This window comes from Plectropomus leopardus, chromosome 22 (assembly GCF_008729295.1).
Source record: "Plectropomus leopardus isolate mb chromosome 22, YSFRI_Pleo_2.0, whole genome shotgun sequence".
Classification (NCBI taxonomy): domain Eukaryota; kingdom Metazoa; phylum Chordata; class Actinopteri; order Perciformes; family Serranidae; genus Plectropomus; species Plectropomus leopardus.
Genome location: NC_056484.1, coordinates 21,303,092 through 21,330,784, shown reverse-complemented (window position 1 = coordinate 21,330,784; position 27,693 = coordinate 21,303,092). Strand labels below are relative to the sequence as shown.

At 39.2% G+C, this 27,693-nt stretch overlaps 1 protein-coding gene across 2 annotated transcripts; it reads right to left on the bottom strand.

Moving 5' to 3' along the window:
- Nucleotides 1–885: 885 nt before the first annotated feature.
- ppp6r2a (protein phosphatase 6, regulatory subunit 2a) lies at nucleotides 886–26,921 on the bottom strand. Of its 2 annotated transcripts, none has more exons than XM_042511008.1 (24): nucleotides 26,496–26,921; nucleotides 21,261–21,430; nucleotides 19,527–19,781; nucleotides 18,058–18,244; nucleotides 17,706–17,843; nucleotides 17,548–17,613; nucleotides 17,304–17,416; nucleotides 15,811–15,924; nucleotides 15,522–15,648; nucleotides 14,714–14,866; nucleotides 13,942–14,166; nucleotides 13,771–13,835; nucleotides 13,063–13,178; nucleotides 12,889–12,974; nucleotides 10,569–10,649; nucleotides 9,855–9,952; nucleotides 8,457–8,514; nucleotides 8,144–8,271; nucleotides 7,084–7,205; nucleotides 6,850–6,994; nucleotides 5,671–5,759; nucleotides 5,338–5,527; nucleotides 3,326–3,433; nucleotides 886–2,428 (listed from the first exon to the last, which is right to left on the bottom strand). In XM_042511008.1, exons 3-24 carry the CDS (start codon nucleotides 19,751–19,753, stop codon nucleotides 2,380–2,382), a joined length of 2,685 nt encoding a protein of 894 aa, XP_042366942.1. In that variant the 5' UTR covers nucleotides 19,754–19,781; nucleotides 21,261–21,430; nucleotides 26,496–26,921; the 3' UTR covers nucleotides 886–2,379. The 2 variants fall into 2 exon arrangements, with proteins under 2 accessions (XP_042366942.1, XP_042366943.1); XM_042511009.1 differs by having other exon boundaries at nucleotides 15,817–15,924.
- Between the last annotated feature and the right edge of the window lie 772 nt (nucleotides 26,922–27,693).

Below are 27,693 nucleotides of genomic sequence, written 5' to 3'. Positions count from 1 at the left end.
AATTTTAATAATCTACAGATCGCCCAGGCATAACAATGCTTTTATCCATTTTTATGACTTTTGACAGATTGACCTAAGACATTTTAATACCTATTAACACCGTAAATATTTCGAGTACTGATATTTTTCTTTTTAAGGATCCGCAGGAACCCTGGTTCTAAGCCAACGTGTTGTTTACATTTTGTGAAATCAAATTAAGTATGTGGTTATTTATCTCATATGTAAACTAGGCATCGACAAATTATTTATTTATTATTTTAAAAAGACAACGTGTCAGCATGAGGAGGAACTTTTACTTTGTAAAACTTAAGGAAGCTTTTTTTTTAATTCATTTTTTATTTAAATTGTTACTTAATAAAAAAACGTGCTGGTAACTTGCTGAATATGATGGTTTTTTTTCGATTGAACATTTGCTAAAGCCATTTGAACAAAATTTTTTCAACAAAATTTGTAAATGCATATCGGTTCCAAATATCGGTTATCGGTCTCATTAACTGCTAATAATTGGTTATTGGTATCGGCCCAGAAAAACCATTATCAGTCAACCCCTAACTAGTATCAATGAAAAAAATCTGGACCCTGTAGTTGGACCATTTGGGAACCACTGTTGTAGCATACTGGTATTTTTTACATACTGCAATTGACAGACTACATATTGGGACATACTAAAGCTTTTTTGCCATACTTTGTAGTATTGTTGCAGTATTGGGACGCACAGTCACTCTCCTCACAGCCTAACTGCACCTGTTGGGGGCGGGACAAATGACACCTTTATCATCCTTAAATGAAGCACGTCTGCAGGGATGTGCACGGACTTTAAACCCGACCAGGCGGCTGGATCTTTGCAGAGGTGGAAGGACAACAACCAGACGGGCAAAGCATAACTTTTGGTATTAATGTGGTCAACCAGACACTTTTAATTTCTTTTTTTTTTCTTTTCTTTTTTTTAACAATGATCGTAGAACCTGATCGCTGTCAAATGATTAAAGTAAGTACACCAAAGAGGCCTGGAGCTCTGCAGAACTCAGACCTGCCCTCTTTCCAATCCTGCTGCTCAGAGACAAATAAAATTAAACTTTAAAAAAAGAAAAAAAAAAATAATAATACAGCGTCACTCTTACCAGATGCCACTCTCGCCCCGTGAGTAAGTGCTTGGTGGAGAGAGAGAGAGAGAGAGAGAAAAAAAAGGACAGACAACAATAGTAATCTCAAGATTGCTTGTAAAATTACTTTTAAATGTAGATAATATTTGAATATAGGTAGATAATGTTCGGTTGATTTAAGGGGGGATAGCAATAAGAACTTAAAGGTCAATACAATCAGAAGGTCTTAGCTCACTAGCTAGGTCAACAGAGAACCGGTTATACATGCACTAAAAAGAAAAATAAAAAAACAAAAAGGGAAAATTTTAAAAATCAGAACGATCAAGTTGAGATTATATCCAAATTTGTCTGCCCCGAAACTACACCAAATGAGACGCTAAACTGATTCTTTTTAAAAAGAAAAAGTTGGATTTCATTTTTTAAATAAAATGGCTAATTGACATTATTGCACATGAGCAAAAGACAGTAATACTATTAGAGCTCTGTTTATCGACCCGCCCCTCCTCCTCCTCCTCCTCCTCCTCCTCCTCCTCCACCGACCCTCCTGAAGCACTTCAGAACATTCAGAAACCTGGTGATGTACGACAACAAGATGTTTCATCAACAACGACCAAAGAAAAGAAAAAAAACAGAATAATGGATAAAAACCTTGATCTGGGTGAGAGGACAGATAAGACAGCCAGCAGAGATGAGGGTTGAACACTTACATTGTGCTATAATGTACAGTAAATGGCTGCATAAGTGCTTTTTCTTAAGCTTGAAGAAAAAAAAAAAAGAACCCCCCCCCCCCCCAAAAAAAAAGGTATTTATTGTTGAGGCATCGTTTAAAGTTAGCCTGTGCTATCCATTCGGGGTGACGACGTAAAAATCCCTAACAACGGGATTCCGACGAGCAAGTAGGAGAGAAATCTTTCAGGACATAAAAAAATAATAATGACGATGTTACTCCTCGGATTCTGTCATTTTTCGAAGATCGCTGCTACATTAAAACCGCACGTAATTATGTGCTACATCGGGAAAAAAAGGCTTTGAAGATGATTCCTCTACTCTCTGTCCGTCTGTTGGTATTTCTTTTTTTTTTCTTTTTTTTTTTTTTTTTACATGTTCCGCCGCCTCATTATTGGTGTTGATTGGCAGTGTCCAGGTCCAATAACATGGCCGAGTGATTCAGTAAAAAAACACCGTAGTTGCAGTGAGGTTATTAAGGGGGAGTCACTCTGGAGGAGGCTGACAGTCCGCGGCACCGTCGCTGATGGATTAAGCAGCGGGCTCGCGCTCACACCGGCCCGTTGACCGACACTTCCTGGGGCGGTGGCGTTTCCTCTCTGTTGGGAGGACAGAGGAAACGGTCACATAAACACAGACACTGAGAGGATGAGCATCTGAGCGAGGGGACAGCTACAGTCTTCATCTCTCCCCGATCAAAGACTGTGGAGCCAAAAGAAGTTAAAAAAGTGGATTTTAAATCACAATCAGCCCTCAGCGTCAGCAGTGTTTAGCGGCAGTTTTTCACGATGACACAAAGAAAAACCCATTTTGAAAAGTATAAATGACCATTTTCAATTCCTGTGCTGTTTTTTGTTTACTAGGTAGAATTACTTTTACCATCAGTTCATCTGCAGATTTCTTTCTTCATTCTTTGTTCAATCAAATATCAGAAAACAATAAAGATAAATACCTTTTTGTTTTCTCCTTTTTTTTTTTTATTGTCATCATTAAAAACAGTAACAGAAAATAGGTCAGAAAGAATACAGAAGATAAAAAAGGTGCCGGAGAAAGAAACCCCAATGGGCTTATAGAAATACCTCACTGAAGGTTATACAATAAATTACAATATTCTGATACAAGCAATAAACAATGAGGTCAGCAAAAAAATGTCAAAAAGATCAAGACAAATTATGAGTGTGCACGTGCGTGTGCGTATGTGTGTGTACATGCAGGCGCATGTGCATGTGCACATAATTATACTGTAGGTTTAAAATATTTGAATGAAGGCTGTCGGGGGTGTACGCTGATGCTGTGAGTTTCTAAGCGCCTGTCACCAGTTCTTAAGGCCCACAGTGATGTCGTCAAAGGTGTTTAAAAATATTTTCATTGTGATATCAAAAGAAGGTGGCATTTCTTCCCATAATGTGTGGAAATCGATCAGATTTCTCCAGAATTATTATTATTCAAAGTGTCGGGTCATTATTTCAGCACAGCGTGGACGTGTGAGCGCTTACTTCCTGTCAGTCTGTGTGGTTACAGGTGAATCCTCAGCAGGCTTCTGCTCTGTCGCTTTTGGAGGATCTGACAGGGAGAGTTTCTCCAGAGACACCGGACTCTCCTCGCTGCAGGACACACACACACACACACACACACACACACACACACAGTTCAGTATACTAATACACTTTCTGCACAGTTTCAAGTTTACATCTGCATCTTTGAACTTTTTCTTGACTTTGCTTCACTCTTTTTCTCTGTAGCTGACCTTTGACCTCTCGGCACAGGCAAAGGAAAACATTTTCTATTTTGGGCTCAGTAAACAAAGCACTTCGTTTAGCCGTTTCAGTTGGAGGTAATCAGCATTTATTACTCAGCGCTCATCTCAAGAGGAAAATGATTTGACTGCGTAGACCCTGGAGTCAGCAACAGTGGTGTGCGCAATGAGTCGACTAGTCCATCAACCATGTTGCTATCCTCACTAGTCAGGAAATAGCAGTCAGTAAAACTTTATTAACACACTCAAAAGAAAATTAGGAGAGTTTAAATCGACTCTGATCATCAACGGTTCTTTCTCTTTCTCTCAGTCTCATGGACAGAAGTACGTGTGCATGTTTGAATGAACACTAAAAGTCTGCAGCTGTCAGCACACACACACGCACACACACACACGCACGTACGCACACACACACGCACACACACACGCACGTACGCACGCACGCACGCACGCACGCACGCACGCATGCTCTCTCTGCCTAGATGTTGTTTGTGAGTGTTTTTGACATACTAAGTTAAAAAACGTTATTTGTTCTCTTCTTCTCATTATTTATTTTTCTTATCTTTTATATAGCGAGTTTTCGAGCTTTGTATTCAGATGTTAGATGTTCATAACGCACGGAACAAAGCGCCAAACATTTCAGCGGCGTTCAAACTCAGATTTGGTCATTGAAAACTGTGATAAATGCTTTGAAGTGGCTCCTATAATGGTCAAACTTCTATATAAAATGATGCTCAATTTTGGTTAGTTTTTGAGTGTTTTCTTTCATACTAAATCGACTAGTCTGAGTTTAACACTTCGCCAGCTGGATCAGTTTTCTTGTGCTGCATTCTAAAGGCTTTACAAGCATTTAAATCTCTGGATCCTGATAAACTGGTCTGATTTCATTACAAAAACACCAGAAAAAAAGTACCTTGATGAGAAATGTCCCACAGACCATATTAGACCATGTTTACTAGAAATGATCAAAAAATAGGTAAAATGCCCAGAAAACTATATTTATAATTCTATAATAATGTTTCAGAAAAAAGGACAGAAATTAATGTAATTTTCTTGTTTTTTTTATACTTTCATTTCTCTTTTGCTTTATTTCAGGTAATGTTGTAACTTTTTAACAATTTCTTGCTATTTTTTAGCCATTTCTTTCATTTCATAAGTTGCTTGTCACTTTCTTAAGTGTTGTTTTTTTTTTTTTTTTTTTTTTAGGAAATCAGGGCAATCTGCTCAGGTTTCAAAGGGTTAAACTTCTGACAGGTAAGCTGCTGAAACATCGAGGTTTTTCTGTGTGAATCATCAGCGGAGCCAAGCCACCGTTTGCACCAGGAGATAAAGGATTGTTATGTGTTTGCGCACATATTTTGACTTTAAGTGAGGCGATAAAGCTGACTGATGACCTGCAGTGGATTTACTGGTAACTTCAATGTTCTAAATAAAATGGTAATTTTTCACACTAACATTAATTCACGATAACTACTCGGCTGCCGAGTTACAAACGTCTTTGCAGATCTCCGTTGAAGCTGAAGTTTGTGTGAAGCACCAGAGAAGCTCCCAGGATGTACTTTTCTTAGAAAGGCAAAACTGAGTGAATCCCGTAATTTCAAATCCCAGTCCAGTCTATAATTACCTCAATGTGGTCATTATGTTTCAAATTTAGACCTTTATGCACACAGAGCACTTTCATGAGTGTGGTACAGAGTGGACCGGTCAACACTCAGGATCATGCAGCTAAGTTTTCGGCTAAAAGGTGCAAACCTTTTGAGGTCAGCTGTCTTGTTGCCGGGGTTGCCGGCTGTTTCCGAGGCGATGGCTGCGGCAGGAGGAGCGCCGGCATTTTTGTCGTCCTCCTCGCTGTCGGATCCCCCGGAGGAGCTGCTGTCTGAGGCCACGAGGGGAGCCTTCCTCCCTTCTCCCACGGGCCAAGCACCAGAGGAGGCACTAACATCTGCTCACACAGACAAAACACACAAGACAATGACTTTGGTTTTCAAATCAATCAGGATGTGTGTTTTCGGTGTGTTTCTCCAACAGACACATGTTGTTAAGTGGTATTCAGCCGAGCTCTAAGGATGCGGGTTTAACACTCACCACTCTTCTCGTGGTTTTGTTTGGCTTGTTTATCTGCATTAGTGCTGCCAGAGCCCACAGGAGAGCTGCACCTGGGCTCAGACTCTGTACTGTAGGAAACCAACAAGAAAACCAACAATCACGTTTACAGGCTGCAAAGACACAAAAGTTTCTACAGAATCTCCATGTTTGTTCTGCGTTCAATATGTAGAGTGTGAAATGGCACACATCGGTCTACAGATGGACAGCTTCTCATTGTGTGACATGACATGGGCAATTCAAAGCCATTTATTGGAGGGTATCCACATGATCGCCTGATATTTGAACGTCCCGTCTGTCGTATGAACGATCTGATAGCCTTTGCTTTTTCACAGTACTAAAGCTTTAATTAGGGGTGAGCCATAACGACAATATACTAAAGCAGCTTGTTCCACGTGTGATGTATAAAATGATTTTATTGCGATGACGTTTGTGTTGATGTTTTTTTTTTTTAGACAGTGGCGTGAAATTTGCTTGGGTGTTTCATTTTTTCCCTCCCTCTACAGGTCTCTCCCTCACACACACACACACACACACACACACACACACACACACACACACACACACACAGACACAGACACAGACACACAGACACACACACAAAAAGCAGGGCTTTTGCAGAGCTCCATATGGTCACTATTTAGTGGCATTTTGCAACCATGGAGCACCACTATGACCTGCAAATACTATTAATATATGAAAGGTGCTGTATAAATAATATATAAACATACATATAAATCAATTTTGACTGATTGATAATTTTGTTTGTTCAATTCTCTTTCTCTCTTTTTGTAAAATGAGTCGAGAGACAAAAGCACAACCTAACTTTAACATTTACCAACAAGAAATGTCTGACCCTCTTCCCCGTACTGATACGTCAGCACCTCGTTTCGTGAAAGAAGCAGCTGCAGTGTGTGTGTTTTAATTAGTGACGATCAGCAGTTCACCTCTAATGTGCCTGAAACTTTACCACCTGAAACTATCACTCAGGAACCAAATTCAGACCACGTTTTCTTGCGGTTGAAATGCAGGTTTAGTTTTAACACTTTCATAGTGACACCTGTTGCATAAAATAACCCTAGAAATTTAAAATCTAACTTTTGTTTTTTCTTGAGGACCATCTTAGCAAACATATTTTGGATCAACAGGTTTGTGTCTCACCCAGAGAAAGGCTGGAACTCAGTGAAGTTGGCCCAGCCACTTTCCTGCGTCTCAGCTCCGCTCCTAGATGAGCTGTCCCACCGTGCCGGGGTTTGGGATGCTGCCGTCCCTCCAGAGTCCCTGAAATTTGCTGTCCAGCCTGGACCTGGAGACAAGACCAAAAGGACTTTCAAACGAAAGCCTATTTTTGGCCGTTCAAAGGTTTACGTGACATTTGGCTATCCTCTGATCTACCTGTTTCTGATGTGTTCTGCTCGGAGTCCTCGTCCTCGTCAGATTCAGATCCGTGGTCCCGCTCCCTGCCTCCGTTCTCCAAGCTGCTTCTGGAGCTTTCTGAGGTTTGGGACACTCCAAACCTAGAGAGTGACAGTGGGTGAAAGTTGAGAAGATATGAAAGGGTTAATAGACAGAAGCCACATTTACACTGCCTGTTCAAGGCGGGAATATGACGCCGTTATGCTGCCTCGCTGTTTTGTATATAACGTCTGATTGTGTGGTCTCTGAGCCGGGAACGAAGGTTGTGACAGCGCCGTAACGAGGTCTGTGTAAAATATAAAGCTGGAGAGACGTGACCATGGGCAGCACGAGTGTGACGTTTTGATGACATCTTTATGCTTGTGGCCCACCGACGGAGAATTAAATCACAGCTGTTAGCATAGTGGCTAATTCACAGAGGAGGAACAGCGGCCGTAAATGTCTGCAAACTGTGAAAACAGTGAGATTCAGGAGCTTCTTCCCCTCTGAGCGGAGGACGAGATCAGCTGATCAGGTCAATGATTGTGCTTGACCTGTTAAGCCTTTGTTATTGTTTATAAAGTGCTGCTGATGTGTATAAGATAAGATATGCTTTTATTGTCCCCGAAAGGAAATTTGCTTTGGACTCTGTCCCGCTACAGCACAGCATAAAAAGCATACGAACACATTCATCACCGACATACGTACATCAAATAAACCTATTCACGAGGTAAAATCAACTTTATATCTGTGCCTGTATCTTTAACCCTTTGAAACTTGAGCAAAATTGGCTGATTTTCTATTATATGTCACGCTAGAGGCGGACTTTCGTGTGTATAACATCACGCCTGTCATGGCGCTTTTGATCACGAGATGCTGCGGCAGCGTGTAATCACACTCTGGAGTACATAGATGCCGCCATCGTTTGGTTCTGTGTGAAAGTGCTGGGACAATATAGAAGGAGAACTTCACTGCGGCCTTACAGCGCCATCGCTGTGTAAAAGGTGCACTAAACACCGCAGTGAGGGAACTAAAAACTAAAAACCCTCATCAGGTTTACCTTGTTCTGGATTTAGCTTGTGTTGCATAGTTCATCTCCTTCTCCTCCCAAATGTCTTCCTCCTCTTCAGCATCATCAAACTGGCGTATCCTCTCTTTACAGCAGGCTTCAAAAGCAGCCGCATTGGCCTGAACACAAACATATAAACAACATAATAATCAGACTACCAGCATGTTTTAAGTCTCTTACTTATGTTACTTGAAACAGTGTTGACCACTCAAACTCTCAAAACAGAACATGTAATACTGATATCACTGACTTTAAAAATAAAACCAGTTTGATCATTTTTTTAGTTAACCAACAAAACACTTACACTATTATCATCAGCATCTAGATTGAAGTTTATTTCGGCAATTCTGTCAAATGTGGCGCTGAGGAAAGAGAAGAAGAAAATGATGAAAATATGAACCAACATCCTGTAGCGTCATTGCTGTGGCCTTTTTATAGCAGGCCAGGCCCGAGTGTTACCATGAAATGAGATGAAGTGGTGTTTGAATTGATATGAGTCACATGTGTATATATTGCTTTTGGATTGTAAAAATCTTTACTTGCAGTTGAACATTAAAACTCTGAACTTTAAGCCTTGCATTATCGTTATGACTTGACTTCAATAAAATAAAATTCTGAAAAAGGGCAAAACAAACTGCAACAGAACAACAGGCTCATCCCACCACTCATCAGCTCCTGTCTGCTCTCAAACAGCCTCCATAACTCTCTCGCGCTCGAGCACACGCTCGCTACAGCTAATTATGAAATATGTTAACATGTGTACTGTACTGTACTGTACTTGTCTTGGAATTTTTTAATTTTTAAATGGTTGTACTGCGAGTATCAAAGTTTGTGCATGTTTGTGCGGTGGACAACTGAGTCCAACAATGACCATGTTCATTATAGTATAAGCAGTGAAAACCAAAATCGACTTTAAACCAAATTACTTGCCATTTAAATAAACATTGTATTTACTGTTTCTTTGCCAAAACATAAACCTGATTCATAAGTAAAAACCTGACCTGTTGCCACACTTTAACTTCCACAAAATAGTAATTTTGCAACTTCTGCTATTGGAAAGTTGCATTCTATCACTCTGTAATGTTGATGTTGAGTTCGACAGTGAAGAGTTAAAATAATTAAACAGAGATCAAATCAAGTGCGGTAACTGATAATTAATAAAATGTCTCATCAAGGTGTACAAAGGAAAAGCCTGGTTTATTTTGATAAGTTTCACTAGTTTAAGTGAGACATCGGTACCATGAGCGTGGCTTATGTGAGTGCCTGCTCAGTAACCATGGTAACTTGTGCTGTTGAACTAGTCCGCTCCATGGCAGGATAACTGTCAAACTTAGTTCAGCTGCATGTCAAAGAGTCCCAAAAGACAGGTCCATATAGCGGCCTACCTTCACTTTTGTCCCGTGTTTTAGATGTTTTTCTCACAGTGTGACTCAGCATAAATGTATGTGTTTGTATATTGAAAAGCGTAATAATACAAAGCTGAACTGATAGTGGAATGGTTTGGGCCTTAAGTGGAAGTTCACGTTAAGTAAAATGGGGCTGTTTCAATTAAGCGAGGTCTCCTTAGTGCCGTTGATGGACTACCCGTCTGGTTTGGAGGTATAATGTTGTGTTGACTGCACAGGTTTTTCAATACTGAGCAGCAAATCTTGTTTCGTTTTCCTAAAAGGGCAACAAGCCGTGGAAGATTTTTACTACTCACTTGATATTTTCATCGTGCTCGCTGAACTCCTCGTCATTGAAGCCAAACTGATCCACAAAGTTGGCAGTCATCTGTTGGATCTGATAGTCGGAGAAGGCCTGGGAAGGTTGAACCGCACTTTTTAACCCTTTAACAGTCACACTAAGAAATACCTTTGCAAAAAATACACATTGTAGACCACAGGATAGGTTAACACATCATCACATCATGCATTAAAAAAAAAAATTTTCCCCATGTAATGCTTTGTAAAACGTGCAAAAGTCTGTGTAATCTGATAGAAATCTTAAAATTAAAGTAACTTTAACTTAAAAAGAAAATTTGTTAAAAATATATAGTTGAGTACAAACTGTCAGTGTTTAATGATAAAGATCTGAAAATAAAAGTAACTTCATAAAATAAAGATCTAAAAAAAATATACAAATAATAATGAATCTAGTAACAAAATCTGTTTCAAATATATGGTAAAAAATATATAAAAATAGAACTGAATAGAATTACAGTATAATTGAAATATTCAAATGTATCTGTATAAGATGAAATGGGCTTTTGGCGAGTTTTAAGGTAAGCATTTTGCAAAAAAAAAAAAAAAAAAACTGTCCACTGTGCGATAACAATGGCTGTTAAAGGGTTAATTGGCCATGTCATTACGCAGAAAAGATGGATATTTCTTTGTGTTGACAAATTAACGTGGTGTGAAGGTGGAGTCTATCCTACCTGCTGGAGAGACAGGTCGTTGGGGAAGGGGCTCTCCATGTCGTCGTCTTCGCTGGACGAGTGCATGTTGTGGGTGCTTACCTGCAGGACACAGTGCAGAGGATTCATGAACGTCAGTGTCCAACAGTAAATTACAGACAACCAGTGGCCTTACTACATACACTGGAACATCACATTAACCCCTTGAAACCTGAACTTAATTGGCTTAATCTCTTTCAAAGATATGGGAGGGAGGCAATGTGAAACAAAAATATTACTCAGAATTTGCAAGGAACTGGTAGAAAGTTACAAGAAGATAACCTGATATCCATGGCTTTAAAAAAGTGCTAAAAATAGAAGTTTAATTAATTAACTTTAAAAACATAATTAGAATTGAATAATTTTATTTATTTCTATTATTAATATTATCATTATTATTACTTTATTTATTTATTTTTTAACTAATTTTTGTAAGCTTTTTTCTAATTTTTTTGCATCTTTCAGGACATCTCTTGCCATGGTGCTTGTTGCCTTTTAAGTCATGATCCCTAAAGAAATCAAACCAAATTGCTTAGGTTTTAAAGGTTTAAACACTTGTGAAAGGCGTCCCGATGTAACACAAGAATCTGGTGTCCATGCAGGTTTCAAAGGTTTAAAAAATGAACATGTGAACACATAGTACAGAGAAAATAAATATTAATAATTGTGCTGTGACATAAAACTCGCTAAAATGATGTTGACAATGAAGTTGTGGAACTATGAGCAGATCCTCTGTCATCCTACAGTTTATTACTGAGTCTTTCTTATGCGACACAGGTTTTACTTTAAGGGGCTACAGACTTCAAGTCCTTTTGAATACCATACTCATACATTTTCTTGCAATGCAGATGCTCATCTGCAATTTGCAAACATGCTTACTTCAGTTTCAGTGTTAATTTTGTTAACAAAAACTATGACGAAAATTTTTGGTCAACAACCTTTTTTTCCTGTGACAAAAATGATGATGAGCTAAAAATAGATCTTAATAATAAAAACTATTTCATTAAAATGTCAGTGGATTATCATCGGGCTTTCAAAATGAGAGGAAAGGGGAACAGAACGGCCAACAACAATTGCGAGCAATTGCTTTCTGGCACATGAGCAACAGTATGAGCTCGGAGTGCTGTCTGGCTGGACACTCCAGTAAATAGTCGGTACCAGGATTTTTGGTCAGCCCACAAACACTCACATTAGAGGAGCATCAGCTGTTGGTATGAGTTCAGCAGTAAATAAGCAGCCGTGTGTGCCAGTGAAACCCTGCAGGGCGAGCAGCCACCTGTCCTCTCTGTACATCTGTTCCCTGCACAGCGTCTGACAGGCAGCTAGGAGGCTCAGTTATCTTCACATCTGTTCCCTGCACAGTGTCTGGCAGGCAGGAGGCTCAGTTATCTGAGAGAGTAGCTCTGCTGTATATAAACAGTCTGAACTTTTCTCCGACAGCTACAAGTTTCATTTTAATCAGCTTCTCTGAGACAGGACCTGAGTTCCAACCTAAGACCAACATTCTGCAGATTTAGAAAAAATCAGACTGAAGTAAAGTTACTTTTCTGCTTCTTATTAGTGAAATCAATAGATCAGAGTTTACAGTGAATCAAAATGTTGGTGTGTCAAAATGTTTGAGTCCATAAATAGAGAGATTTTGAGCTTTTCAAATGATGATCAGTGAGTGGTGCTTGTAAATCATCCTTTAAACCTGTGAAAAACTCTTATGGAGAAATGCAAATTGTGTAGAAATAATTTGTATTTAAAAAACAACGGCATTGTTGTACAACCTGTCACCTTGATTAGAATTTCTGGGACATGTGTTGGCCTGGCTGGATAAGCTTAAATAGAAAAAACCCACCTTGACTAAAAGTTGACTAAAATGTTGTGAGTTTTCATCGACTAAAACTAGACTAAAACTATGAATGATAAAAGTGACTAAAATGTGACCAAAAACTAATAAGCAGTTTTTTCACAAGACTAAAACTAAAACTAAATCTAAAATAGCTGCCAAAATGAACATTGTTCAGTTTCCTCCTCCTGTGAAAACATATCACTGCTCCCTGTGACCAAACTAACAGCACAAATTCAAAAAGAATAACCAGAGCCACTATTGTTATTAGAGTAAAACACTTCTGACTTTCGTTTCTTATATTCTTAATTTATTAAACTGAAAACAAAGTTCGTCCTGCTCTGACTCTGCGCTGGGCTGCCTTGTCCTGCCCTGAACAGCAACCTTAAACTGGGAGAGAAGAGGAAATGACAGGAAATTAAAAGAAAGCTTTTCGTGGAGGACCTGAGTGCTACTGAATGATCTCACCAGCTCTACTGTGTTTCTCCTGTTAGTCTCTCTCAGAGTCTCGTCCACGAAGCTCTCCCAGCGACCTCTGCAGTCTTCTGGCAGCTCTGCAAAAACAGGGAGATTACATTTCAACAACTTTTCAGTTAAAATGGTAACTGATCTGGTATCAGGCCTACTGCTTTATTTGATTACCTTTGATGAGGTCAGTGATCTGGGCCTGTACTGGTCCTTTCTCCAGGTTCTGGACCACCATGTTGGCAATTCTGGTCAGATGACCCATGTTGCCTCTCCTGGTGCCGCCCTCACCCCTGCAATTCACAAAAAGACACTTACAATGACCTTCATAGGTGTAAACTTACATCACTGCAATACCACAACTGCACCCGTCATAAATATAGGCTGGCTATTGTTCACATTTGAACTGATACCAGCATCGGTACCAGTACCTTGAATTCAGTACTGGTACCCAATTTTACCTTTTTTGTTCTTTACTCTTTCTGTAAGTTAATATCAAAAATTCAATTTTTGAAAAAGCTAAGCGGTGTCGATCTCTCTGCTTGCTTGTGTGTCTGTGTGCGTGTGAGTGTATGAGTGTTTACTTGTGTCTGCTTGTCTCTCCCTCTCTCTGTTTAGACACAACATGACATTCTTAGGAGTTCTTTGTTTACTGTTCTCATACTTTGATACTATTTTAATACTAAATGATACTTTTTCTTATGTATTTGCTTTCATGTCTTTTACATCTGTATTGTTGTGATGTCTTGATTTGTCTGAATTTCCTGTTTGCAACAAAAAATTCACCCTTGGGTACAAATACAGAAACCTTGAATCTTGAACCTTGATTTCGATGCAAATGCATTTGAACACATTTTTATGGTATGGACGTAAAGAGGTTCTTACTGTATTTTATCATTCTCCTCCCAGGCGTCAAGGATCCTCTGTACTAGCTGACACTTCTGGAAGAGCTGAGGGTTCAACAGAAACGCAGAATGAAGATGGAAACAATTACTAATAATAGTAGCCTAGAAAGTTTTGCCAAGTTCAGGACATCAAGCTTTTTAGGCCACCTACATGTGCCACGAGGGCATTGTGGATGGAGGTCTGTGGGTCGCTGGTCCTGCCTGTCTCCACCGCCTCCCCTTGCGCCTCGGGGTTAGAGGCTGCAGGCTTCCCATCGTGGTTCTGGAGGCCTTGGCTGGGCCTCTCATCTGAGGCAGGATGGTTCAGGATAGCCGCCACACACAGCTCCACTTGGAAGTGCAAAAAGTTATTCCAGGAGTATTTGAAGAACAGATCCTGTTCAGAGAAAGAGATGTTGCACTACGTCAGTGACAGAAGAGGCTGAATTGTATGAACACCTCCCTCTGCAGCACGCAGTTGTCAATATGTACTCATAGTTCATGTCGGTTTTTAAGCATTTTAGCCAATTACTACACACCACGTGGCTCTCTGCCATTCTAACATGGCTATTTTATAAAGTCATAATATCTGGACCAGAAATGACCCCTCTAGTCCTCCCATGCTGTTTAACCAGATCAACAGTAGAGGGTTTGAACTCTCTGTCCGCTGAACTTCACACAGAGCTTAAAATGGTTTTACATGAGGCTGCTCTAAATAAGCCACACCCACTGCCCTTTGGTCAGGTGGTGTGATAAGGTAATCAGTGCCTCCCTGCCTCATGACCTACCTTGTGCAAATCTGACGCAACTTTTTTAGACATAACACACACACACACAGAACCACACGAAAGCATCCTCCTAAAAGCATATGAGGGCTCAAACATATCAAACTCAATGACAAAGAAGAGTCTCAATGTCCAGAGTTAAGCCAGGCTCAGCCTTACCAGTAGTAGGTCCATGGTGGTAAGATTGCAGAGCTCCTGGCAGATAGTGGGGGCACTGGTCTGCAGCAGGGCGGCCACCAGCCTGGCCACGTGAAGGCGGGCGTTCCCCAGTGGCTGCTCTAGAACGCCAACGGTCGTCAATATTGCACTTTTCTGTACCGGGAAACATGAAAGCACAAAGTTGTTTTGACACCAACACACAAGAACCCTGAGATTCTGCTTTTAGCTGTTATGCTCCAATACACTAGAACAGCCTGCCGGGGGATCTGGAAAGGAGCTAGAAATATTGGTACTTTTAAATGTAAACTTTGAACTTTTTAGTCAGGCTTTTATGTAGTGTCTTACTATCACAGATTTATGGTTTATACTTATTCTATTTTTTAAGACTAATTTTTGCTTATTTCAATCAAACTGCAAAGCACTCTGAATTGGATTGGATTTGTTTGAAAGGTGCTATTTGAATCAAATTAAATTTAAATAATTAATTGATTGAACAGCAAAAACAATGGAGGAGTAACATGGTAATACAGTGTAGACTCTATATTTATATATCAAAATCATAAACCCACATAATCTCGTAATTTGTGTTTGAGGTGGATCATCAGGGAAAATTTACACTTAATTTTTCTTTAAAAAGTAGTGTATGTTTACATGGTGGGGGGGGGGGGTGGAACCTTCCTATGGTATTAAATTGGGTACCGAAAATCCTAATTTTTCACTGGTATTTGCATGGGCTATTACATTTCTGGTATCATGACATGCCTGGTGCTTATGTTTAGAAACTACATTGCTTTAAAACTGACTTTACCTTAGGGGGATCCAGAAGAAGCTGCTGGAAGTCCTTTAAATGGGGCTCAATGGCATTTAAAATACTGCTGTTGACAGTGTAAGACCTTTCATAACCCTGAGAATACAGATCCATCAGCCCTTCCAACCTGGAGACACAAGCAGACATTAACATTAGGCCACTAGACTTGAGGTTATGAAAATGCTAACTTAGTTATGGAGTCAGTGTTATTTGAAATGCAAGCAAAGGGGAGCATTTCCCTTACTTTACTGACACCTAATAAGAGTCAATACAATACACTGTGACTCACCCAGACCTTCTAGTCTCCAGTAAGGTAAGTAGCACTTGAGTTCCATTAACAATGGAGGCCTCACTTCTCTCCCCCTCAAACATGTTCTTGAGGAGCCCCGCTACACTCTCCTGCCTGAAAGACAAAGGTAAGTGCCCCAGCAAATTTAAGATAGCTAGCGTAAGATGTGATTCATAGGTGAGATGTTGCACAGACAGCATGCCATTTATAAAGGTCACAAAGTCAAACTTCCACACAAATCTGAACTGCTGTCAAACAGGCTCGGCCAGCAAATCATTGTGTACACAACAATCTTTTTTTTCCACTTTAGATGTTGGAATTTTCAAATCTGGATTCAACAATGACATACGAGTGTTTCAGTGTGTTTACCATCCCTGCCCGTGTGGACATGTAAGAGCACACTTTTTACCAGAAGCTACCAATTACAACATGTGACACCATAAACTGACAGCAGGTGGGGAAGAGGTCTGACAAGCTTCATCAGCAAATACAGCCAATCTGGTGCCATTTTTAAAATCTGTTCCGTGATGCAGCCAGGTTTTTTACAACCCCAATGTCAAAACAGTTGGGAAACTGTAAAATGTGAATAAAAACAGAATGCAATGATTTGCAAACACGTTTTGACCTATATTCAACTGAACTGAAAATACCCATGGTATGGGTAACTTGCACATCTTTGAAGGCACCATGAATGCTGAAAGATACAGGTATTGGTGCAACATATGCTGCCATCCTGAACACATCTTTTTAAGGGACATCCCTGCTTATTCCAGCAAGACAATGCCATGCCACATTCTGCGTGTGTTACGACAGCGTAGCTTTTCAGTAAAACTGTGCAGGTACAAGACTCCATTTGAAAATGTGTGGCGCATTATGAAGTGCGACTACAGAGAATCTGGACTGTTGGGCAACTGAACTCTACATCAAGTAAAGATTGGGAAGAATTTCACTTAAGTAATTTAAACAATTAGTGTCCTCAGTTCCAAGACACTTACTGAGTATATTTATTAAAAAAACAAAACAAAACAAAGAAAATGATTTTTTTGAACATGAAAAATCTTGTCTTTATATTCAGTTCATTACAGGTCAAGAAGATTTTGACCTTCTGCTCAGTAGTGGTAAATTTGAAGCTCACGGCAATTTTATACGTATTCACAGATATCTAGTTTTGGCAAAACCCGTCATTAGAATTGTTAGCTTGTGTACTATCTGACATGTGATGTGTACCACTGTCACACTGAACATCCCACTGAGCCCCACTGAACTTTCAAACTCTCTATGGAAAACAAAACAAATCGTCAAGTATTCGTATTGAACAGCCAAATCCAAATCGACTGGCATAATTCAGAGTCAGGTGCAGCCCTAACTTTACTCAGCGTACCAACTTTTTTGGAATTGGGGTTGCAATACACACTCACTTTCAATCCCACAAGCAACTGAACACAAGCAAGACTGACTTTTTGTTTGAGAACTTCAACCAAAAGTGAACTTACGACTCTAGTACAGCCAATAGTGGGTCGGCCTCCATATTCTCCTGCATCTGATTGGCCTGGTCTCGACTAAGGCGGATGATGTCACAAAGCGTTTGGGATGCGTTTGATTGTCTCTGAAACATAAATCATTGAATTAGAAAATCCTGATCAACAGATCCCTCGTTTAAGTTTTGTATGTGGATACACAATAACACTTCATTTGAAGGAGGATCATGATAACATATTTACAAGTCACCTCACTCACCTCCTCATCTTTGCCGGTATGAATGAGCTCTGTGAGTCTTTGTACCAACTTCTCCTCATTAAGCCACTATAAAAATAAAAAACACAAGTGTTGTTAGATATTTTAAAAATCGGTGTTTATTTCTGGGAAGTCCACAAAGACATATTTAGAGAGCCTACATGGAGGACCTCCTGCCTCAAGGGGGCAGGCTCCACACAACTGATGAGGCGAAGCAGCAGGTCCATCATGGCAGAGGCGTCAATGTGTTTCAGCACCAGACCAATGAAGCCTTCCTTTTTCTTTAGAAAGGTTATCACCTGGAAAACAAAACAAGGTGTGTGATACTTTTGGCTTCACATAGCAGCCCAAAGATGGATGTGTGATCCTTATCGTCTTTGTTTTATCTAAAACACCACACACTTGAGTTTTGCACTGTGTGTTTATTTAGCTGGCCTGTGCAGTGCATAAATAGCAGTTTTGATTGCTTATTTGCATGCTCTTTCAAGAAGTCACTATCTCATTTCAGTGTACCTGTTCGGTTTTCCTGGCAATGAGGTTGCCGATGGTTTTGCTGAAGAAGCTTGCCAGTAGAGGGTTAAGGGGTGGGTCCTGCTCCAGGAAGTGATAGAGCACCTCAAGGAGAGACTCCTCTCCGCCCAGCTTATCGTTTATAATGGACACATCTGATGTCAGGAGCTCACAAGCGATGTTGGGCAACCTTACAACAACAAAAAAAATATGATGACAACAAGAAGAAGCCTCTGTGCAAATAATGATTTAAAGTGGTATTTCTGAAATGTTTTCTTATTAGCTAAGCCTTAATGTTTCTATATGTGGAAAATACAACGTAACAAAGTAAAATAAATAAAATCACACAGAAAGGGGTACCGAACACTACATCTCTGTAACAAAGTATTCTTTTACTATCGCCTTTTTTAAGAGAATATATGAAAAAGTAAACAATGACAATATATGATTTTTTTTTAATGCCAGTTAATTCATGTGAGTTACACTAGGTGCCACACACCATCTGTCACGATAATTTAAAATCTACTACAAAACAAGAACTGCGTTAAGCAAATACTTCCCTGATGCCTCCACCTAATAAAAAGACTAGGTCAAAACCTGATGACTGGACACTGTATGAAACTCTAGATGGCTTTGAATTGAAACAGAAAGTGGAAGCATTCACTAAGTCATGAAATCTTGATTACAGTGCTGGCCTTACAGACTGTATTAGCACAGGATTTCACTAACACCCCTAAAACACACATAAAACATGGCTTAATGGCGCCAACATCAAACAAAAGTAAAAATTTGGTTGATTCCACTCACAATGTTCACAGACAAAACAACTGTCCTTCTACTAGAAAGCAATATGCTAACATTATTAGCACAAGCCTATGGCACTTTACATTGCATAAATTAGCCTAGCAGCTAGCTGAGTGTTGTACCATATGAAGGCTCAAGACTCTTGTACACCTTTATTTGGCTCACCATGTAAGCAGGAGGTCTGCAAGACAAAGTCATTTGTATGTCAAATACCCCCATGCCAGGCAAATCGGTCAACCCATAGGAAAAATCACTTTTCTAAAAAAATCATATCCAATGTGTCTAGAAATTTTCCGATCATAGCTGCTGCTTGCAGGTCCACCTGAGGCCATTCCCAATGATTCCCCAACTGCTGTTCTTTACCTCCTGCCCTCCGCCTGACTTCCATGCATCATCGGGATCATGTGACTGCAAACAAGCTATAAAGACCAAACTTTGCAGCAAGATGTCTGCTTTATGGATTATTTGAAGCCCTTAAATTTTCTATGCTATCGTTTTAGGGTAATCTAGTGTATTTTTCCATAAGAACTCTTTCAAGTTATCTCATAAAAACAGATTAAAAAAATATATATATATATAACTTGTAATTATAATATTTTTAAAATGTAATTTTAAAATGACTACACTGCCATTTGCGCCACTTTCCTGTCACCGCTGTGAGGACTCACTTAAACCGGCTCCTCTCCTCCAGGTCGGCGGGCGGCTCTGTGGTGATGAGGCTGACCAGCTCCTGCATGCAGTGGTCCTGGGAGAGGAAGAGGAGCAGCCGGCGGTTTTGGGCCTTGCACTCCTGCAGGACGTCATCCTCCTCCATCAGCTCTCTCAGCGTCACGTCCTCCCTGTCCAGCAGCTGGTCGATGTGGGAGGTGGTGTGCAGGTCGAACTTCCAAAACATGGTGGCCGCTGGGACGGGGGACACAGCCCTGGGCGTTTGGACGGCAGAGTGAGAAGGGAGGGGAAAGTAAAAGGACAAAAACACAGAGGAAGAGGAGGATGAGGGGAATACAGAGAGGCCCAGCAGTAGCCAGAACAATAAAAGAAAGGTGTAGGAAAGGGAAGAGTGGACGTGTAGGTGGGGAAGGAAGCATGGACAAGAAATAGATGTAAACAAAGATGCAAGCTTGAGGATTAAACCAATAATAGCTGAAACAACAAGACAGCACGATCACTTAAATATGTCCTTTTATATCACAGAGCATGTTTACATGAAATGCCACATTCTTGTATTTATTTTAAACGTCATCCACCCCCCCCCCCCTCCCTACCATAGACCCATTTTTGTCATTTTAAGGGAAGACAGGGGACCATTTAAGGCCAAATAGCAGTATAACAGTAAATGCCACATTTAAGTAGTATACATCATCGGAAAGCTGGGAACCTAAAGATTAATTTGAGATGCAGGTCAGCGCAGTGTGTCAAATTTTCCAGCCATAAATCTCAAATAAACATCTGGTTTGGCACATTTCATTAACTTTGAAAATTTAGAACATTATGATGGATGTAAATGACAAGAATTCTCATGCTCATTTTATGTCTCATAAATCACTGATACTCTCTAAAATAGCCATAAAAAGCAGGACATAGCTTTGCTAAATTTCCAAGTTGGTACCAACAAAAGGTCATTATGAAAATGACAGAAAGACCAAATCTGATGTCAAACACTGGAGAGTTACTCTGATGCTGTAAGTCTATAATCCAGCTCAACTCTACAGAATGTAAATGTTAGTTTGGAATTGTGTATTTTCAATATAGGCAATGCATGTGGGCTATATTTAACATGTGACACATATTGTAAGTACTGTATTGTATTCTTACTTATGTATATATCTGTTGTTCAAAGTAGCATGGCACACACATTTATATTTTCATGTTTTGAACTTACATGCTAGTTGTATACATTGTATTGTAGCATAATGCGCCGTTTTATATTGTTCCCACATTTTATATATATTACACACTTCACAAACTCAGCACATTATCAATATTGTTCTTTAAATATTCACATATTAAGGCTAACTGTCTATTTCTGTATTTCTTTACATTTATATTTTTACACACTTAGATACTCAGCATATTATACATACTTGATTTTTTAAAAAATATTTACACATTGTACAAATTGGTTACGATTGCTGTATTTCTACATTTATGTTTTCACATACTTGAGCTTGTACTTGTTTCTACTTGCTATAATTCTCTGTGCAGGCATCAGAGCAACTGTAATGAACCACTATTTCCCCCGGGGACCAATAAAGTATTTGATTCTGATACACAGATTTATCAAAACACTATTATTTACTATAAGGACAGCAGCTGCATTATTGTGGTCCAGGTAAATTCAGTCATAAACTGTATAATCGCAAAACAACAACACTGCCACACAGTGAAAAGATCACACATACCAGTGGATGAAATGTGGATATCTTTAATCAGACCTCCCCCACAGGCAGGCAGGCATTTGTGTTTGTGCAGACGACAGAGAGTGTGGCGAGGCCTGGCATTTATCAGCATGGGTCTCCTCTTAAAACGCTGGCCTGTTTAGGAGATGAGACGCTGAGAGGCTCACCATAACCTGCACCACAGGAAAAACGGCGTGTGTTATTAATCAACATGACTTTAGGAGACATGACATTGTGTTAACATACCATTCAGACAGTATTTTAGATCCACGCGACTACTGTGTACAAATGCATGCATTAAGAGTTTTTATTTATGTTTTGCAAGCAGGTGACACATCATGGGTGCAAACATTATATACTCTTTCTACATGTTTTGTTCCTCTTTTGAAAGTCAACTTTGCTCTCACTGACATTTCTGCTCTATTCTTTTTTTCAATATCATGTCTTACAACTAACACACTGGGATGTCATGCAGGGTAAAATTTGGATTTACCTGGTATTAGTAACTTTGGTAGTGAGGTAATTAAGACAGTCCAGTAAGAAGGTCACCAATGCTAACCTAAAGAAAAATCTGTTGGCTAAGAGGCTTACTATTAGTAATGAAGCTGTGGACTTGATGCTGCTCCAACTGATGGCTAATAGTGACTATGATCACATAAACACAAATATTCTAGTATTATATGACAGAATTGCACATTTTATATGGGTCATGTAAGCAGCATATTGTATTTGGATATTTCAATTAGGGGTTTTTTCTGAATTTAGCATTTTCCAATGAAGATATGTGCGGGATGCTGGTGTTTTTTGGCTTTTAGGAACTTTCTTCAGAGATGCGTGCATTTGAAATATGCGTCTTAAAAGGGGTTTTTAACTGTAGCTTGCGAAACACAGCTTCTTACTTGTCTGCAGTTGGCTCTGTGCGTTGTCACGGATACACAAATCAATAAGCCAAAAGTTTATAAGGCAAGGCTGGAGTAGAGATACATGCCCTGAAGAAAAGCCCACATTTCTGGTCGGAAGGAGAAACACACCTTCTTTTAAACATTATGAAAGACTTGGATATCAACAAGGAACAAAACTACCACTTCTGATTGAACATTTAAAAAAAAAAAAAAAAAAAAATATTTTTTGACCAGAGAAACAAAACTGCACAGCTGCGCAACCGTTTCACTTTTTCATATTTTGACTTGATAAACGACAAGCTGGAGCATGTTGATCAGCCACTGCAAGACTGCATGTATATGGGAATAATATTGGAATATTAACTTTCATTTGCCATGTAAACAGCTTAGTAGCAAAACTATCTTTTTCAGGATAAGGGTAAAAAACTGAACATTTTTTGCATGTAAAAGTACTCTTGTCTTGTAAGGGAGGACTGTGGTGTAGTCTTAATCTCTAAAACGTCTTTTAAAAAACACAGCATTGAACTTTATAAAGGGGGTCAGGTGCAAAATTTGTGATTCAGATAAAACATCTCCCAAATTTGACAAACTTTGAGGTTATTAACGTGACATTTGGGAACATCAATAGTTCTACAGGCTGTAGTTTAGCATAAACTTAAAATGTAAGATTTAAGACCAACACATTTTAACATCACCACTAAAGAGCTTAATTCAACACAATGGGAAAATTCACTAGATGGTCAAAGGGTTGTAATACAGAATGTCCCACACAAGACAAACAGGAAACTGCATCCCTATCTGGTCAGGTTCTTCTGTTTTGTAGAAATGTGGCAGGCTAATGTCGTTCAGCCTAAATCATATTACATGTTATGCTAAACTTTACCTTTGATATACAGTATATGAGGCTACGTTATATCCCTTCTACCTACTGGGAGTGTCAATGAAAGATTATAGACAGTTCCAAGGCTGAAACCCAATAAAATCAGGCAGGTTATTGTTGTTTAACACTGAAGCCGCTGTGTACGTGCTCATCACAGCACTGCAACCAGCGTTCCTACAGATAAACACACGTTAGATTTAAGGATTTTTTGACTTACTGAGTGCCACTTGGAATGACATTTAAGGCCACCTTTATGGTAACCAAAACACAATACAAAACACGGGGGGTTACGGCCAATTTTGCCCAAATATTTATTGTAATTTAAAACGTGTTGGTTCTGCTACCTTGATCTACCTGATGTTAATGCGAAAGGCATTTGGGTTTTTTTTTTTTTTAAACTGATGTTCCAGATATATAGTTTTAAAGTTTTAAAATGCTGTGTCAGAAAAAAAAAGATTCACATAATTCTACTTTCGATGTCCCAAACATTTTTAAGAGTTTTAAAAGATTTATTTAATACATTTTAATACTAATTAAGGCCTTATTTTTACAATAATCAATTCAATGCCTTTTAAGACTTTTTAGGGAATCACAAGGACCTTGACTGCAACAGAGGATTTTAAATGCCCACTATCAGATGATCGTAAATGGAGAATGCATCTTAAATTATGTCGAACAAGTTTTTCATCTTTTTGTGACTACGCAAGCACGTTTAGTTTGTTGTTCCTTGTGAGGTTACCGTGGCAGCTAATCTAGATGACCGAACAAACCTGCAGCGACAAAAAACGATTGTATCAGGTGGTTTTGTCAAAGCTAACTTATCTGTCCGAGCAACATGCCACCAACTGTTGATCATGGAAGTAAAACTGAAGGGGGAAATCGAAGTGCTTCCTCCTTTTTCTTTTCCTTTTTTCTGAGGAGGACCCTTCCCTGCACATGCAGCAGCAGCAGCAGTGTCCATCTGGCATACATTTACAGAGTACACAAGTGCAATAATAACCCGCTGAACGCTCCCTGTGGACACTGAGCAGGAAAGCAAATGCTTGACTTTACATCCAAAATAGAACCCACCAGAGGCAACCTCAACAAAAACAGTCTGCTGGCACATGTAACAGACGATGAAAACAGGAACAATGGCATACATAAACGCCATACGTGTGGATGCTGTGAGCCAACTATTTTCTGTGATTAGGCAGGTTAAAAACCCATGAAATTGAGCAAAAGAAAAGTCCACCATTTACACGAGCTCTCCTTTAGCTGCTGAATATAGAGAGAGGTGCAACTGGTGGCAACTGAATGTTTATCACGTTGCTCTAGATACAAAGTGACACGCACTACCAAATGATCAAACAGTCTGTGTTAGTGCACTTCAGAGGACAAACAAAAGCAGTTTTACTCAGACTGTTGCTGCTTACTTGCTACACTGACATTGTAAAATGGTGTGAACAGACGTGTTTGTAATGTTTGATAAGTTCTTTATAAAAACGCAGGCCAGTGTAGGGCTGGGCGGCATGGAGAAAAATAAGGTGTTTCTTTTTCCTTAGCAGCAGTTTGTCACTCACGGGGGGAATAATTGATCTGTTGCTTTGCTCAAACTGATCAGATCACACGGATGAGAGGAGCAGTTTGTAAGTGAAAGTCAACTTTTGGACCCAGCTGAATGAATGTTTAAATTTCACTTTCAATCCACCTGACATTCTGCTGTGTCATCTCTGCCTCAAGTGCACTTAATATATTCCAATAGCGCTCCAAAAAGTCCATTTTTTTGGCAGCAGATGATTTAGTTGTGGCGGCCTGCCACAAATAAATGGGTGTGTGGGAAACCCTGATGTAATATGAAATTTACATATGCTGTAATAGATTATTTTAACCATATTGCCCATACGTAATGACGAATGTATGTAACATTATACAAAATCATGACATTGTTGTTCAGTCTTTTTCTATTCACTGTTTTTCAGGATTAACCTATATAGTCAAACTAATTGTATTAGTCATTAATTACAGTTAGCCAGGAGTAGATCTAGACAATTCAGAGAAAATGAAATATCACAATATTTTCCACCCAATACCTCAATATCAACATTGTAGGGTAGATAATTGGTGTTTTCAGAATATTTTTGTGACAATAATTATCAGAAACTAAGATTTAATAACTCAGCGGATAGAGAAAAATAATAGAATATCTAGAAAAGTTCAGTAAGTTCAGAAAATTACATCACTTTACTGTAGTGCAGTAAAGGAGCAAAAGACGACACTTATGACATATCCAAAATCTAAGACAATATCTCATATCATGATACCAATATAATATCAATATACTGCCCAGCCCTCGGCCAATGACTTTACTTGAGCTTTATGATACTCCATCACAAATGCAAAGAGTTCTTGTGCTTCTGTCATTTACATTATTGATTTCCTTTGGGTTTGCTGACTGTTGAACAAGATAAGCCATCGCTTTAGTCTCTGATAACTTGAGATGGGCACTTGGCATTATGTCCTACCATGTGATAGCTGATGACACATGGATATATTTTACAACGACAGCTCAACCAATAAAAAAAAAATGCATCATTTCTTTATAATAGTTTGGTATGTAAGGGGGTCCCCTATCTGTTGGGACAATCTAACAATGAGAGACACACTGGTGCGTTGCTAAAGAAATGTAAACTGAGCTGCAGTAGCTTTGGCATGAAGTGCACATCAACTGACTTGCGGTGGGAGCTCAGATTTCTGTTTACTCCAGTGGAGGCACCACTATCCAATAATACAAGATACAAAAACAACGCACATTTACTTCACAGTAATGGTTGATCTAACGGGAATAACAGTATTCACAGTTGTCGTTTGAACTCGAGGCCCCTTATTTTATCTATCCGTAACCAACGTATAAATGAAGCAGTGTGTAAGGTTACTTGATTTGAGAAACTCAGCAAGGCTTCGTTGCTGCTGGCCTCAGCCAACTCCGAATGGCTGCACTGAGGAACTTCACTCACCTCTAGCCTGTTAGTTACTTGACAATTACTACATTTTAAAATAGTTGGGCTATTATTATAATCATATCATGGGATAAACAAGTCGTGTTAATCTTCGTGGCATCGAACTGCAGCTGTTAAATGTAACTCATCGACTATTTTACGTTAACTAACGTTTAGTAATCCAAGAGATTTCTTAGGCAAAGTTAGCCGATTAGCCAGCATTAGTTTCTGAATCAACGTTACTTCTACATTTTAAGACAGTAACTTAGCAAACTTAGCCAACATTTTAGCTAACGTTAGTTCCTCCTTTCCTGTGATTAGCACGTCAGCTAAATGGCTACTAACGGTTAACGTGTACTGAGCCGAGTTAGCCAACTTAAATAGCTCTCCAACTTAGGTTCAACTTTGTCCATGCAGCAGCAGAGTTAGCGTTAGCTAGTTGCTCAAACTCATGACGATCTCTCCGTCCAAAACTTACCTGTGATTGGAAGTCCGCTGCTATTCCTTCCGTCTGTATCGGACTGTTAGTTGAGTTTTTCGTCCAGCAGCCAGCTACTAAGTCACTAGCTATTCAGCTAACCAATAGCTAGCTGTGTTAGCTAACAGACTTTAGCCTGTGAGCGAATAGTGATTTGTTTTGAAGAAGGGGTCAGTCTGCGACAGCACAGGCTACTGTTAGCTAGCTCAACTTAGCTAACGTTAGTCAAATGTGGCTTTGAAGTCTGACAAATAAACAGTTCTCCGACATTAATGGCTACTTGACGTTAATAGAAATACCTGTTATTTCAGATATAGAGCGTATGACTCGCAATCGCGCACAAAGTAATTCAAACGCGGGGCTAAGTTTAGCATGCAAAGCAGGAAAAACTCAGTCATATTTTTCGAATCAAAATGGCGACATGGCTACGAGAGCGCGCAGCAGAGCTACACGGGGGACGCGCACTGACTTCAGACAGCGCTGAGCTCAGCTGAACAGTTTGGAGGACTGAAAGATGCGACAGTGCGACACTGTTGTTTTCATATTCCAAAGGCCTTAAAATAATTTATTTTTATGTATTACACATGGGGGAACTTACTGTGTGCCATACTAAGACTGAATGACCTCCATGGCGTTTTTTTCCAAACAATACTGACAAATTTACTGAAATATATATGTAGTATAATTCTAAAACGTGCCAGTGTTTTTCATTGCTTATTATATAAATAGATACATAATTAATAAATAAAGATTTACCTATTAAAGTAAAAAAAAAACAATTTCCATCACAAGTAATACATATGGGGGCTGTAATAATTATAATTGTATAAGAAACTTGTGAAAATTAACCCCAATGTTTTAAAAGCACTAAATTAATAGCATTGAAATGTTTTGCTTTTAAAACAATTTGTGGTGTTCTCCTTTTGGGAATTGTGATTTGTAAGTTGCGCAACTTTAAAAAAAAAAATCTATATCGAGAAATGAATGTGAGTTTTTTTCTTTCTTTTTTTTCAAATGCTCACCCAAATTTCTCTTTCTTAGATCATATATCTTGTTAGATCTACACACGGCCAGATTTTCAAGTTTGATGTCTAACTTTTACCAATACAAGTCCATTTTTGTTTTATTCATTAAAATTTAAATTTAGGACTTACAAAGAAGGAGATGCAAACCGTTATTTGTTTTTCAGTACCCATAT

Bases quoted from the DNA above. Each gene is read 5' to 3' on its own strand.
- ppp6r2a (XM_042511008.1), bottom strand. From the start codon at position 19,753: ATGTTTTGGAAGTTCGACCTGCACACCACCTCCCACATCGACCAGCTG. The intron at 17,417-17,547 runs GTGAGTGAGGTG...TTTATGTTTCAG, and splicing joins ATACCGGCAAAGATGAGGAG to AGACAATCAAACGCATCCCA. The intron at 10,650-12,888 runs GTGAGATCATTC...TGTGTCCTGCAG, and splicing joins GGAGAAACACAGTAGAGCTG to GTAAGCACCCACAACATGCA.